Below are 15,586 nucleotides of genomic sequence, written 5' to 3' on the forward strand. Positions count from 1 at the left end.
AAATGTTTTTCTGGATGCAAAGCCATCTTGCTTGGTGCGGATGCCTTAAATGCAATAATACTTCTGCATCTATGACCTATGAGCTAAGGAAAAACCAAGGACAATTCCAGAAATGGCAAAGAACATTCAAGAAAAAGATGTACATGAGACGCAATGCTAAGTCCTTGAACCAGGGCCTACAGAGGTTACCAGAAAGTGAGTAAAAACATAACTGTTCTATGAAAATCACTTGACCAATCACCATCTGCAGATAAGCGAGCCTCATGAGTTATGGATGCTGTAGAACACCGTTTGGTACTGACGCCCCTTCCGCTCCAGTGTAAGCTGAGAGCATGCAGCCCTCAGGTGGAGTGGCCAACAGAACACGGCACAACGACACCCCCACACCCTGCAGCACCCCGCACTTGTTTCTTATGGCATCTGAGTGTCTTAATGACAAGAAGTCAGTCTGATCAAACCCTGATCAAACCTGCCCCTGTGGAAAACCCATCAGTGTGCTCTGAGATGAATGTGACACTGCCCCTCACCTTTTGCAGACTCCCACGGGGCACCCAGCCTCTGGGAGGTTTGATTTGCCTGCTGACCTGTGCCAGTGTTCTACATTCCCTTCCGGTTTTTAACAGGAGTGTGGATTAAGTGTCAACAGGATGCACGCACCCCTCCCAGCAAGCCTTGCTCCAGCCCCAGCTTAAAGCTCCCCTCTGCTGACCACTCAGGTCGGGAGGGGAGGTGGCTGCCTTTCGCCTGCGTGCAGAGGGCCTGGCCTCTGCAGTCTGAAGGGCCTGCATAACACCCTGCTCAGATGGCAGGCAGGGACTTGAACACAGCCTGAGCAGTAACAATCAAAACCAATCAAGGTCATGAGCTGGGGTGCAGAGTAGCCGGCCTCTCAGGCAAAGCTTCCGCATAAGCAAGCAGTGCCTTCTGCAACACTGGAGAGCAGGCTGTGGGGTGCGCAGGCCCGCTGTGAGGGGGCAGAGCTGGGAGTGCTGGCTCCCTCCTCTGCCTCCGGGTTACAAGTTCAGATGCAATGAATGCACCTGCCAGGACCCACTGGGCCTGACCTCTGACAAGGTGCTGCACCTGCACTAATGCCAGTGGGTCCGAGGCCATCCAGGGACAGGCAAGGGGCTGGCTTCGGCGGCCAGCAGAGCAGCAGGAAGGAAGCCTCATGACCAGGTCATGGCATTAAGTGGATGCCTGTCGGAACCAGCTTCAGCTCTCACCACTGTTCTGACCTCTGGGATCCTTGTTCTTGCTGGTGGTCAGATGGAGAGGCTGGAGAACCCAGAAACTCAGAGAACTCAAGAGGATCACCAAGGCCTGCCTTCCTGAACCACGCTGATCCTGGGACACAGGTCAGACACAAGTGACTAATTCTCTCTACCTGAAGGGGGGTTGGGTGATCAGATTTCCAACCGACACACTCTTAGAAGGCCAGGTTTCCGCGTGCCACAATTATGGGATCAGCTGCAACAGGTAGATCTGCCGCACGGACCGGGAGCAGCACCAGAGGCCTGTGCCGCCCACCCAGGCGGATGGGAGCGGCTCTGGGCTGCCCACTGGACAGAAGGGACTCCTCAGGGAAGAGACAAAGGAGGCCCGTTGGGGACACTGGCAGGCACTGGGCTTCCTGTTCTGCCACAGGTCTTACTTGACTCAAATTTAGCAAGTTTAGTGACATTTAAAAGAACTTTACGTGGAAACCAGATAGAAAAAAAATCTTTTGATTTTCCTCAAACCCTCAGGCCTTGAATATGAGCATAGCACACAAACACCATATGAAACCAACAGCGTGAGTTCAACGTCACCTTGGAAAATAAACGTCACTCTGTGGTGACAGTTCTTTATACAAATTTTATACTCCCCCCAAACCCCACTACCAAAAAGGGGGGAAATAATAAATCCAAAAATAGAAAACAACATCTTATTAAATGTAAACTTATCTTCTGGGCTTTTATATTACATATCCTAAAAACATGCATGTATTTCAGCTCAGATATAAGAAAATATGTCTATCAGTGTTACTTATAAATCAGATTAACCCCCAAGACCACTGACTCACTGTTAGGACACCATTTCAAAGTTGTATCAATTATGTCTTTAGCAGAATCGTGAATGTGAACCACAAGCAAACCGGGTCTAAGCCGCACCCAGCGAGGCCCACCTCTGCTCACTCTCATCTTCTACACTGTGTAAATCGGGGCCGCTCTGCCAACAAGGAACACGCACGCTCAGTTTTCTCCAACCTCCCAATCCAATTCCTTTCAGAAACCAACTCTGCAGATCGAGAAGACACATGAACGGAGATGGAGCTGAGGGGAACGATGATCACTCCACTCAGGGACAGGGACAGAAGAGATGACCAAAGCCATCCCCATAGGGATCAAGGCACGGCAAGGGGGACCACCCTCCACACGGGGGCCTGGCTCCTGGGCTGCCAGTGTGTCCCCACAGCACACGGCTGCCCTGCCGGGGGCCTGGGGAGGCCTCTGCCCCAGGTCCAGCCAGAGCAGCACACGCCCCAGTGGGGCACTGGGCTGCGCCGGGGGGCCTCATCTCCACCAGGGCTCCCCGACGCTCCCCACTTTCAGACACAGCAGCCTGGCTCACCCAGCGACAGCTGGCTCTTCTGATGAACTGGGTCCCACCAGACTACGCAATGGAAAACAGACTCTGAACGAATAAAAAGTGTCTCGAGTTAAATTTTTCATCTATGATTCAGAAGGCACTTCAAAATTCCAGAGGGCCACAGGGTCACGGGGACCGGGCCATCAGCCCTGCAAGGGACCAATGGAGAAGCTGCAGAGACAGGGCCGCGTTCCTGACTGGCTGGTGTCCTGGGCATCTCATCAGTTGGTCTCTGGTATTAGCTCGTTTGTCAATTGCCCGGCAGAGTCAAGCAAACAGCACAGACACACAGTAGGTTTGAATTCTGAACAAACGGGACTTTGCTTATTGGGGCGGTTTATAAAACATTCTCACAGGCCTGATGTTTGACTCAAAGTAAAATTCAAAAATTGTAATCGCACACCTAAGAGGTCACCGTGTGAGAGGTACAGTACTTAGTGAGCGCAATTGTCTCATCACCTCGCCAACCAGCACTCAGTACCCGCTCCGGAGCACACAATCCAGCCGCCGCAGGTGCTGGCAACGCAGACCCTGCCCGCGGGACCAAGGCGCCGCAACCAAGCAGCCCATAAGCACGAGCTGCAGGAGGGCGGCCGGGCAATGGACGCCTGCCGGGCAATGGATGCCTGCCGGCCCCTGCCAGTAACACCTTACCTTGAGAACACAGGCCGGGGACACCTGTCAGCCACACCTTTGCTGGGGGCGCTCTGAGGTAGTTCCTTAACTCGGGACGCCTGTTACCTACTCTTTCAGAACTCAGTCCACACGGGAAGTATTAAAATACCCATAAATCGCTTCAATCACAAGTCACTGGAATTGAGTGCAAAATAAAGGAGACTTGAGTTGCTTTATTTAGCTTCCAATTTCTGGGAGGCTCAAGAATTATAATTATTCTGGACAACAAAAAGAAATAAGACTGTGCTTACAGATCTTTTTCTGCCATACTCTTTCTGTAGGATTGCTATTTTATTGTTGCCCTTTCTGTTACACGGATGTACACACCAGGTGTTAAAAGGTACAATACATTCTACAACTGAGCACCACTTTCTGTAACTGAACAGGCAAAGAAATTACACTGAACATCAGCATCTGGCAGTATTTTTCGGAAAAAAAAAATGACTAAAATGGGTTTAAATTGATTAACACTATTAAATCACATCTAATATTTGATACTACATGATTCAATACAGCTATACGATACAATTATACAAAATGTGTTAACATCAAAGAATACAACCAAAATTAAGAGAGCAAACAAACCTATATAACTTTTTTGTACAGGAAAATACTTTTGAAGTATGCATGTAACTGCCCATTCTTTTAAAGAAAATCTACTGCAAGCAAAGTTACCAACCTCCAGAAAAATCACACATAGCATTACTAAGCATATCCCCAAAAAGTGTACAATATGCACACTTGAAAAATACAAAATTAAAAAAATTGTAAGCAACAGGTGAGCTTCATATTTATAAGAATGTGAAAAGTCCCATTTTTAGCACTGTTGTATAAAGAATTGTCTTTTGATGCGAAGTTCATGAACTGTCCTCCTGTCGGGACCACACTTTACAAAAACACCGTGTTTTTGAAACGAGATTACAGAGCCAGATAGAGCGTATCTCAGCAATGTCATCTTATTAAAGTTTTTTAAATTTTTACTACTTTATCAAAACATGTCCCTTAGGTGTGTAGGATTCATTTTAAAATTCTTTCCTAGAAACAATATACAAAGGAGAGGCGTGGTTATTTCCAATCACACTCCTGGAAGATGCTTCCCAAGGCCGACAAGATTCTCCTCTCTCGTCTTCTCACTGGTTGTTTTTGGCCTTAGCGTGTGTTAAGATGTGAGATTTCAGGTTAGTCGACTGAGCAAACTTCTTATTACAACCGTCGAAGGGGCACACATAGGGCCTGTCTCCGGTATGGATTCGCACGTGCGTGCGCAAATTGAAGTCCAGTGAAAAGCGTTTCCCGCAGCCTTCAAACGTGCACTGTCGGGAGAAGACCAGAGAGAACCTGCTCAGCGCCGCGGCCGGGGGGACAGACCGCACCTTCAACCCAGCGTGCCCTCCCTGCCTGGGGGGCGGGAGGGAGGGGAGGAGTCCAAGCTGCAATCTAGAATTAATGGGCATGGGACTCTAACTCTGCACAAACGTCTTCTAAGACCCAGGGTCTAGCCACCCCAAGCTGCTTAAATACCATGTAAGAGAAACACTAGGCAAAACACCAAGGACGTCCCAGGGTACTACGTTAAGGTCTCCAGTGCCAAGTGCCAGGAGAACCAGGTGAGATGCACTGGCTACACTGTGAGTTTGCACCCCCGGTCACGGGCTTCTGAAAGGGGGACAGGATGTTAACTGGGATGAACTCTAAAAGCTCTCGGCCAGTTAGTGGTTCAACACATTCCCAACTGTAGACCGAGTTAGCGTCAGGCTTGCCCTTAGCAACCCTGTTTCTCCTGATGAGATGGGTACTCCACCGGTGTCCAGCGTGTCACAGATCACACTGGGCAGGGCAAGAGCCAGGGCAGCCCCTCCGGTGCCCATGCGGACGCCAGGCGCGGGCTGCTGCCTGCCTACACTCGCGGGGCGCAGGGCGCGGAGCGGGGGGGCTGGCTCTACCTGAAAGGGCTTCTCTCCAGTATGAACCAGTTGGTGCCGTTTTAGTTTTGAGCTCTCAACGAAAGCTTTGCCACACTCTGCACAGACGTGGACGCGGGGGCCGTGGGTGTGCAGGTGCTTTCTCATGGCGGAGTTATCCCTGAACATCTTTGTGCAGCCCTTCAAACAGAGAGAGAAGCTTAGTGGTGCGCCCTGCAAGGTGCGCGAAGGAGTCAACCACTGAACAGCCTTCACTGACACGCCATGACAAAACCACCCCCAGCCCCCACTTTCATTTCACTTAGCATTACAGTACAAATATTAAATTATTTAAGACAGAAAACAGACAGCTGAGAAAGGCCTTATCATTTAACCCTTGTTTTACAGATGAGGAAACTGAGGCTTAGAGATGTCTTTAAGTAGACTTGCCCAAGGTCACACCACTAGCAGCAGGAAGCTGGGAGTAGAACCCACCACCCCGGCTTCCAGCTACACCACAGCTGCCTCGCCCAACTCCGTCCCCCACATGAAGCAACAGAAGCCCTGAGAAATAAATGGAGTTAAAATGACGGCAGACCACCACTACCTTTGGTGGGCCCCATATTCTGTGCTGCAAGAATGGGCTGTCATTCTCCATCGCCTACTGTTCCCTCTTCTCTCTTTGCCTCTTTCCCCTTCTTGACAGAGAAAGAAGCAAGAGGGTCTCCAAGGAATGGCAACTACAGAAGAAATTGATTTGGTGAGACACTGGGAAAGCAGCAGCTAACGGACAGAGAGCAGGGCGGGCGGGCAGGCGTGCGGCGCTCCGAGAAGCATGCCCTGCAATTTCTTCTGCAGTTGTTGCCCAGTGATGGAGTGGGTGGGGAACGACAGACAGCACGACAGGAGGACAGCACAAGCCAACCAGTGGACAGCTTCACAGGCAGAAGGGTGGGCGGGAAAAGCCAGTTTTTGCTTTGCCCCCTAGGCTGAGTTTCCATTTAGAAAATGGAATTTTTAAGAAGTAGACAGAAAAGCGAGAGAGATGGCAGGCACCTGAAGGCAGAACTGTTTTCAAACGCTTATGTGCACTTGGCCCCAATGAGCACCACTTTACATTTCAAACGCTCCACGCGAAGAGCATTAAAAAGAACGGAGGACTAGTGAGTGCACAGGAACCAATCAGAGGTGACATATGAAGCTACGTTTGTCCTTTTCCAATCCTTCATTTAAAAAAAATTCTTTATTCCATGCAAGAACTCTGCCTTTGTCTGTCTGCACCTGTGCGACAGTCTCGGTCAGTTTATGCCAACTAAGTTTCAAACTGACCCAACCCAGTACCTCCCAAGTACCTTTTAGGCTACCCTTTTATTTTAAAGACTAAAGCACATTTGAAAACAATTAAGAATCTCTCTAGCAACACACAATTAACAGAGTAAATTAAGAAAATTGTGAAAGAAATAACAAAGTCTTATTAGGCTTACTTTAGCAACACCCAAAATAATCTCCAAATTCCCATAATGAGCCTATGGTCCCACAAAGGTCCATGGGCGAGACACAACCCAATGTCTTAAGATTGTCTTCTTAATGATCCAAAAAGAAGAAATAAAACCCTGACACAGTATATGCAGTGTACAGTAACGATAAAACACCGGTAACCCACAGTAACCCCGTTAGTAGCATTTAAGTTTAAGTGGCTTTTACTGAACAGAGCCGGCACCACGGAGGACTCTAGTCCCTCACTTCGCCTCAGACAGGCAGACAGAAAGGAAAGCGCAGACTCCGCATGCGCTCTCTAGCACTCCACCGCAGGCCAACGCCTCCCCTGGCGTTACTTACTTTATGAGGGCAAGCTATTGTTCTTGGAGCGTCATCTTCTTTAACTTTTCTTGGCTTCATTCTTACCAAAAGAGAAAAAGAGAGACAGAGAGAGATTTGTAGGAGTGGGCAGACTCAACCAGCACCCACCAGTCCCTCCGGCGCTGCCCTCCAGGCACGGCAGCTCAGTTACCACGTGCCCCCACCAGGGGGCGGGTGAGCCAGCTCACAGCAGGAGCACCTGGGAGTGAGAAGCTCTCTTCCCACTTCCTGGGTGGGGATGCTGCCCCAGGTCACATGGCCATGGCTAAGAGCTGGCCAGTGGGGCGGCAAAAGACGGCACTGCGATCTGCGTGTGCAACTCGAGTACTTCACTCCTCCCCACAGCCCCCGAACTACAGATGGCCCCGCCAGTGGGAGTGCAGTGATGTGTCCCAGGGCAGTGGCTGTGATAAAAAAAGATGCCTTATGAGGAGCAGCAATAGATAAGGGGCACGTCTTAAAAACATACACCCCAATACAACTGCTAGGCGGGTGGGCATTCACACCGACAGAATCGATCTCTCATCTCTTTTTGAAAGGCACCGAGAGTCCTTGTAAACAGACACATATGCATGGAGGTCTAACAACTCTGGAAGGGAACTGTCAGCGCTGGCTGCTTTGAGGAACCCCCGGACCAGAGGACAGGTGGGGACACCCTGCACTCTGCACCCCGTGTAATTTTTAGTCCACTGTTGGTTTCCCCCAAAATAAGAGACTTTCTCACAAGGAACACAGATGCCTGGCCCTGCCCAGGAGGTGCAACAGGAGTCCGGACCCCATGGGCAGCCAAGTGGGCCCCTGATGGGATCGCTATCCAGGGAGCCTGCTGAGTGCGTGACTTACCTACTGGCCATTTCCACTGAACCAATGTTTGGTGTTTTGCCAAAACTTTCTACAAATGCTCCCTACAGATCTGCGTGTGGTGGTGGAGGGAGAAATTAAGAGTTCCTAGAAAAACGATTTAAACCTCTGTCACGGGTGTTCTTTCTGGCCTAGTATCGCCACCTCGCGCTCCGATAGGAGCAGGTGCATTAACGCGCCGCCACGTCCGTGCCCCTCACAAGGGCAACTCTACCCCCCTCTACTACAGACTTCTGCCAACGTCTTGTTGTTAGGCCCCAGCAGCACCCTTCTTCCCGAGCTGGGGATAAGGACTACCTGGTGCTTTGTACCTTATAAATCACCTGGACTCACGAGTCAGCTAGCTAAACTCCCGTGCCCAGAGGAGCATGGGTGAGACGCTTTATCTGGCAGCCGTAACTCATCTCTACAATTTGTTCAAAACTGTATGAATGTCCTACCTTAGAGGACAACATCTTGGGTGTGCCGTCCCCACGTCAACCCTACAGGCCCTGTACCTCAGAGCCTTGGCAAATGCTGAGTTAACAAATGTCTCAGTGCCTGCTGTGTGTGGGGCCATGAACTTGAGGCCTCTGCTGTCTCAACTGCCATTGGTCCTGGAGTTCGGGCAGGGGTTCGAAACACCAGGACAGAAATGTGATGCCACTGCACCACCTGGACACTGTGTCAAAGTCTGAAAAACTACAGTGATGCCCATGAATGGGCTCTACTCCAAATATTAATTTAAAAGAGAACATTAATATCTAAGCTTTGGTCTTCCCAACTGAGAGTGCTCGCCCTTTGTCTCGACCGTGGAGCTGGCTGCACGGCTGTGCACCCAGACTCTAGAACGGCACTCGCCCACAAGCAAGTCCACTGTACTGCATGCAAATCCTCACAACGAACCAACTTTCACAAACGCCCACTGGGCTGGCCAAGGAGCCGTGCAGACCGCCGTCTCCCGACCCACCCGCCTCGGGTCTGAGGCTGAGGTGAGCGGCAGTGAGGCCCCGTGCGGCCCAGCTAGGTCCCCATGCCCATACATACGCGTCCTTACATCATTCCCAGGAATTTCATTTGAAAAAAAAAATGTCTCTTATCATGGAAAACTTCAAATATACACAAAAGTAAAGAGAATAGTACCATGTATTATTTATGCAACTCTTAACTTTTTAAAAATGTTATTACTGAGTGCTGTTTCACTTAAATGTCATTTTCAAAACCTGTGCGAGCATTTAGCAATAAAATTAACTTTAGAATTCGAGTTTACAGTGCATTTGGACAGTGAGGGAGCCGAAGGAAGTGTGGCCACTCTGAAGTCCCATGGCAGCCCGACCGTGTTCGCGGCGGAGCAGCGCCTGAGGCAGCAGGTGGATGCCAGGAGCTTTTCCGTGTTATTCCAGTGCAAACCCCGGGAAAGGTCATCTCCCAAAGATATATGCTCCTGTTTTGTGAATAAAGACTAAAGTCTTCATGGCACCAATTGACACATAACTTGCAAACTAAAAACAAACGTATTACATATCTGCAACCCAGAAATTGTGAAACTGACAGACTGCAACCACACACTCCGAGTCTCTTCCTGACCTGCCCCAGTCAGAAGTGACGGGGACGGCCGGGTTCTGGGACTGCGGGGCTCCAGAGACCTTCTGACCGGAGACCACACCGACGACAGCATGGGCACGACGAACGAGACAGACCGGGGCGTGATGCTGGCCGCCTGGCAACCCTGGCTGCAGGACCTTGAGCAAATTACTTAACTTCTCAGCCTCAGTTTCTTACTCTGTAAAAAGGTGCAATGCTACCTGCCTTGAGCCTGAAGATTAAAAGGTGAGGTGCACAATCAACTCTTGGAAAACAACAGCCATCACTACCCCCCAGCTGTGTGTAAAATGGGCCAAGCTAAAAATGAGTTAATTCCTTTAAAAAAGAAAAAGCCGGCCTTGGCTGGTGTAGCTCAGTGGATTGAGCGTGGGCCTGCGAACCAGAGGATCGCGGTTCGATTCCCAGTCAGGGCACATGCCTGGGTTGCAGGCTGGTTCCCTGCAGGCCAACTCCCAGCAGGGGACACATGAAAGGCAACCATACATTGATATTTCTCTCCCTCTCGCCTTCCTCTCTGAAGATAAATAAATAAAATCTTTAAAAAAAAGAAAAGAAAAAGAAAAAGCCGGTTATACGTAAAACCCAGAAGGTTCTGGGGCTCCGAACCACCCTTTTCAACAAAGGCCCGTGAGATGGCACACAGACACAGGTAAAACCAAAGGGCCTCCCCAATGTGCTAGGAACTCCACAGAGAAGCCAGGCACCACCCAGAGAAGCCCCCCTGTTCAAGTAAAAATGGAGAGCCTTCTCTCTGCGGTGCGGCTGGTGCTGCACTGTCCCTGTTTGTGTCTGTGTGGGAAGACACAGTCAAGGCTGGACTCCAGGGCCAGATACTGCAGGAAGTTCCCAGCGCAACTTTCTGCAAGGCGCTGTACGAGCCAGCAGTCCCCGCCAAGTTAAAGCTGTGAGGTCCCAGAAGCCGAGATGAATGTTTCGAAGCAATGACTCCTGAACGAGAATGAGGCTCTTCTCAGCCAACTCAGCGGACTTCAGACTGGAACCACCAACTGGGACCTGCGCAGACGGGATGGAAGTCCCGTGTTGTACAGCGGGCACTTGCATTCGCGGTGCAGAACTGTGCCAAGAACAATGCTGCCTTAGACAAACGAGACAGCGTCGGTTAAAGGAACTGTCTCCCCATAACAGTGCGAGGTCAGGGGACGGCACACCCAGCTCCACAACCACAACCCATCTTTGTACCAACCCTGTGGACAAGGTCTCAGGGTGGGCGGTGAGCGACAGGCCATCACCCTGGGACCGACCTAAGCACTCTTCTACTTCAGATAATGAGAAACGCTCAAAAGCTGGCAATTTAATCAGGAAGTAGAATTTGCCAGGTCCCACTCACCCTTTCTGAAGTCTTTAATAAAAAGACATTTCAGGAAAAAACTGTCACCCCACAGTCTTACCCCCCAAACACCATGACTTTCTAAGATGCCCACACACCAATGGCCTGAGCAGTCCAGGGTCAGTGTGCAGGGGCCCGACACTTGAGGGGGGCCACTGCCAGTCCCACCCAGAGCCCTCGCAACCCAGTTTGTAGAGGGAAGAGCAGCCAACAGCGGGGCTCCCAGAGGAAGCGCATGAGGACTGAAGGCCAGCAGAGGGGCCCGTGGGTCTTTGTAAGCAGAGAGGATGGGCTATGGTCCCCAAGTCTAAAAGCTGGAGCCCCAGCCCCCAATCTGAGGCCTCTGGGAAATCCTACTTAGCTGTTGTTACACACATTCTCAAACGGTGGAGGCCTAGCATGTGGGGCACTCCAAGCTCCAGTATGTCTCACCCGCCCTCTGTGTCATCAGAGAGATTTTGCTTAGTTCTTACATGCCATTTTCAGGGTGCCCTGGGCAACGGGGGCAAGAATGTACCCACCCTCTGCCTTCACTCTGTGTACACTGTCAGGATGAGCACGAGCACACTCCATTCTGCACACAAATGACCGTGATGGAAAACAGACACACACCAGATTCAGGTGATTATGTGAACAGTCCTTCTGGTACAACACAACTGTGTGCCAGGGCCGCGTTTCTTGCTCTAGAAGTCCAGCAGGGCAGCTGCGGTGCCGGAAGAGCCCTCCCTCCGGGCCGTCACGCAAGCTCGCCCGCCAGACATTGTCAGCACCGCACCCCTCGTCCCGTCCCTGGGGGCTTCTGAGTGTCTTTTCACTTTCAGAAGACTCTTTCCCATGCCACCAAGATCTAGCATCTTACCCCCTCTGTCCACTACTGAGCAGGGTCTACTTTTCTGGCAGACGCTCTCACAACCCACTGACTTCCTTCACTAGCTGGAACACAGTTCCCAGACTCTCGCACAGCTGTCTTCTTGGTTTTCTTTTCACTGCACTTTTAATTTATTTATTTATCTTTAGAAGTGAAGGGAAGGAGAGAGAGAGAGAAATATCAATGTATGGTTGCCTCTCTTGTGTCCCCTGCTGGGAACTGGCCTGCAACCCAGGCATGTGCCCTGACTGGAAATCAAACTGTGATCCTTTGGTTCACAGGCCTGCGCTCAATTCACTAAGCTACACCAGCCAGGGCTCACTGCATTTTTTTTAATGTATTGATTTTACACTTGATCTTAGCCAAAAGACCAAGAAGCAATTTTAATTTACTGATCTGAGAGAGAGAGAAAGGTGGGGGAGACAATGACTTATGTTACTCATTCATGCACTCACTGGTTGAGCCCTGCATGTGCCCTGACCAGGAATCAAACCTGCAACCCTGGCGTACTTGACAGAGTTCTAACTAAGCTATCTGGCCAGGGCTTCACTGTAAGCTTTTAAAAACGCCTTCCTTTGAAGTTCACTCTTATTTTACTGGAATTTATCCTCAATGAACCTCCTCAGAAAGCATGCATGCAATGGTAAGATAAATCTTGTATCTGACTGATAGCTTCGCCGAATCAAGAATTCTTTGTTTGGCTCTGTCTAGTGTGCCTCAGTGGGTTGGTGTCATCCACAAACCTAAGGGTCGCTGGTCAGATCCCCTGTCAGGGAACATGCCTGTGTTGGGAGCCAGATCCCTGGTTGCAGGTGGGCAGGATACACTGACGTTTCTCTGCACCCTTCTTTCCTCTCTCTCTCTACAATTAAATAAGTAAACATCTTTTTTAAAAAAAAGGAGAATTTGATGACTGGCCCTGACCAGTGTGGCTCAGTGGGTTGGGCATTGTCCTGCAGAGCGCAAGGTCCCCAGTTCGATTCTCAGTCAGGGTACATGCCTAGGCTGTGGGTTGTGTCCCCAGTTGGGGTACCTGCGAGAGGCAACAAATTAATGTTTCTCTTTCTCCCTTTCTTCCCCTCTATCTTAAAAAATTGTTTATAATAATTTTTTTTTGTCAAAAACACTGCTCCACTGTCTAATTATCCATTGCTGTTAAAAAAAAAAAAAGTCTCTTTCAGGTCTAAAGAACTTTTGCAGGTGACCTGTTGTTTCTCCCGGAAGTTTATGGGTTCTTTGTCCTTAGTGTTTCAAAATTTCACGAATGGCCCCTTTGAGACATCTGCTCCAGGCCCTGCTGGTCCCCTTCCTCATGAGGAAGGTCTCAGGCAACCATGAGAGGCAGAGGCCAGGCCACTGGGAAACAAACACAGAGGCTTCCATTCCATGACAGTGACACATGCTGCCTGCATTTAGCACTTGAAGGACCTTGGACTTTCTGTTCGGAGGACTGGGGACAAGCTTGCAGAGCAGCTGTCCCTGTTCTCCAGCGAGGGTGGACAATACCAAGGTCACCAACACCCGATGACACCCACACACAGGCTGGCTCTCTGCCAAACCCCCCCCACTCACTGACTGATGTTACTTCACAGCACACAACGCAGAAGCCGACTCCTCCCGCTCCTGGCCCTTCTGGGACCACCCTGGCTTTCGTGATGTCGTGTTTACTGCCTCTTCCCTCCTCCAAATCTGAATGATCGTCCTGCTCTGTCCCTGGTCCCTCTTACCCACTTATTCAAGGGCTCCCTCAGGACTTTCTTCGGGGCCTTCCCCTCCAAAACCACCTCCTGGGGGCTGACTTACCTAACACTTCTGGGCTTTCAGCCTCCTCCCATAAGAGGACTCTAGCCCTAACTTCCAGAGACCACCTTAAACCAGAATGGTATGTTATTAGCACCTGAAACCAAAGGCTACCCCCCTGGAGCCCAGACCAGCACCCTCTCCCCATTTCCCATCATCTAAGGAGCAGACCTCCAGATCACCCTTCCCACCACCTGCTGCCACGGTCTGTCCCAGGCAAACCAACCGCTTGCTGCTATGAGCACACATGGGATGTGGGGTGTGCGCACTGTGCTCTCGCCATTCCAACAAGCAGCCCACCAGAGCGCTACGCTCTGCTCGGGGCCCAGATCAAACACTGCCCTTCGCTAAGCTCCCCTGATCCCAGTGTCCCATCACCTTTACCCCTGTGTCCCAGCCCCTATCATGTCCTCACTGCAGCCTGAGGGCAACAGGAAGACGAGGCTGACCTGAAGAACACATGACAACAGCGAGCACGGGCAGGATACTTGGCCCATTCTGCCTCAAATCCCTAACCTCTATACATTGATGACTGTATAGCCTGCGGATTCCATCTGTATTTGTATTGGGGGAGGGGGTGGTACTAATATTTGACACATAGGCATGAATGGCAGTAACAACAGAAACGCACTGTCATCAACAGGACTATGTGGGTTTCCACGCAGCTAGTTTCACTGGAAAGGAGAACAGGGTCGGAACCCTTTTGCTAAGACACAACAGAGTTCTTAAACTCATCTGACACGTGGGTGACAGAGGCTCCAAAGGGCAAGTTTGCCCACCTGGTTCTTGGTAGGGCTGGGAGGAGACACCAGGACCCCTCCAGGACCTCCAACTCTTTCTCACTCCACTCTGCTCTCAAGAGAAAGAAACAAAGGTGCCCCACTCTGTCCTCGGAAGGTGTAGGAGTACGCAGGTCTCTTCTGTCCAGACCCAGCCCTCGCCTGAATTTCCTGGGCATTACAGGCCCCATCCCACCACAGACTGCGGGGAGGAGACCCTCTGCTCCAGGGTTTATCAGTTCCTTTCATTTTATTTCAGAGTACTCATGGGTTTTCTCACACCCTCATCAAAACTGCCAAACAGGCCCTGGCCTATGGCTGGGCTGGTTGAGCACTGACCCCACCCAAAAAGGTGTGGGTTAGAGTTCCCAGTCAAGGCACACACTCAATTGGGGTGCATACGGGAGGCAACCAACTAATGCTTCTCTCATATTGATGGTTCTCTTTCTCTCTGTCCTCCTCCCTCTCTCTCTAAAATCAATGAACATACCCACAGGTGAGGATTATAAAGAACTTTTTGGCCAAACACTACTGGAAAATAAATAACATAAAAAGGGGCAGAAGTGCCCTGGCTGGTGTAGCTCAGTGGATTGAGCACGGGCCTGCAAACCAAAGGATCGCGGTTCGATTCCCAGTCAGGACATACACCTGGGATGCAGGCCAGTTCCCAGCAGGGGACTCACGAGAGGCAACTGTACATTGGTATTTCTCTCCTTCCCTTCCCCTCTAAAGATAAATAAAATCTTTTTAAAAAGGGAAGGACAGAGGTGCCCTGGATGGTGTGGCTCAGCTGGGTGGAGCATCGCCCCAAGAACAGAAAGGTAGCAGGTTTGATTCCCAGGTCAGTGCGTAAGGGGGGGGCTCTAAAATCAATCAACATGTCTTCCAGGGAGGATTAAAAGGGTGGAGCAGGGGCAGAGGAGCCTAGCCTGTTTCAGGCAAAATAAACATCCAGTGGGTTCAGCCCTCCCTGACTGCTCACCTTGGACAGTCACAGGGTCCAGGACATGCACACCTGATCGTTCCCTGTCGTACCAGCTTAAATGAACAAGGTGCCGGCAGCATGGCTGCCAATGCTACAAGGCCATGCCCACAGGCGAACCCTCCCCAGCGGCGCTGTACAAAGGAGTGCAGTCCCAGATCTCCTGCAGTGTAAAGATATCCATTTCCAAACAGATTTGTGCAACTTATTTATTCACAAGCAATGTCACTTACGGATTAAAGAGTATTTACTTCATCTTACTGTCTTCAAGGATCTAAGATGGTGATACTCACAGTA

The 15,586-nt window shown here is 50.4% G+C and overlaps 1 protein-coding gene across 1 annotated transcript in view; it reads right to left on the reverse strand.

The window, feature by feature from the left end:
• Window positions 1-3,452: 3,452 nt before the first annotated feature.
• The window catches only part of YY1 (YY1 transcription factor), a 31,800-nt gene continuing 19,666 nt past the window's right edge, over window positions 3,453-15,586 (reverse strand). The window contains exons 3-5 of the mRNA XM_037031696.1: window positions 7,047-7,107; window positions 5,250-5,408; window positions 3,453-4,619 (exon numbers count right to left, since the gene is read on the reverse strand). Coding sequence (XP_036887591.1) covers window positions 4,437-4,619; window positions 5,250-5,408; window positions 7,047-7,107 — 403 coding nt within the window. The 3' untranslated portion in view covers window positions 3,453-4,436. The remainder of the gene's footprint in view (window positions 4,620-5,249; window positions 5,409-7,046; window positions 7,108-15,586) is intronic.

Source organism: Sturnira hondurensis, unplaced genomic scaffold, assembly GCF_014824575.4.
Source record: "Sturnira hondurensis isolate 20B ecotype Veracruz unplaced genomic scaffold, ASM1482457v3 Scaffold0021143, whole genome shotgun sequence".
NCBI lineage: Eukaryota > Metazoa > Chordata > Mammalia > Chiroptera > Phyllostomidae > Sturnira > Sturnira hondurensis.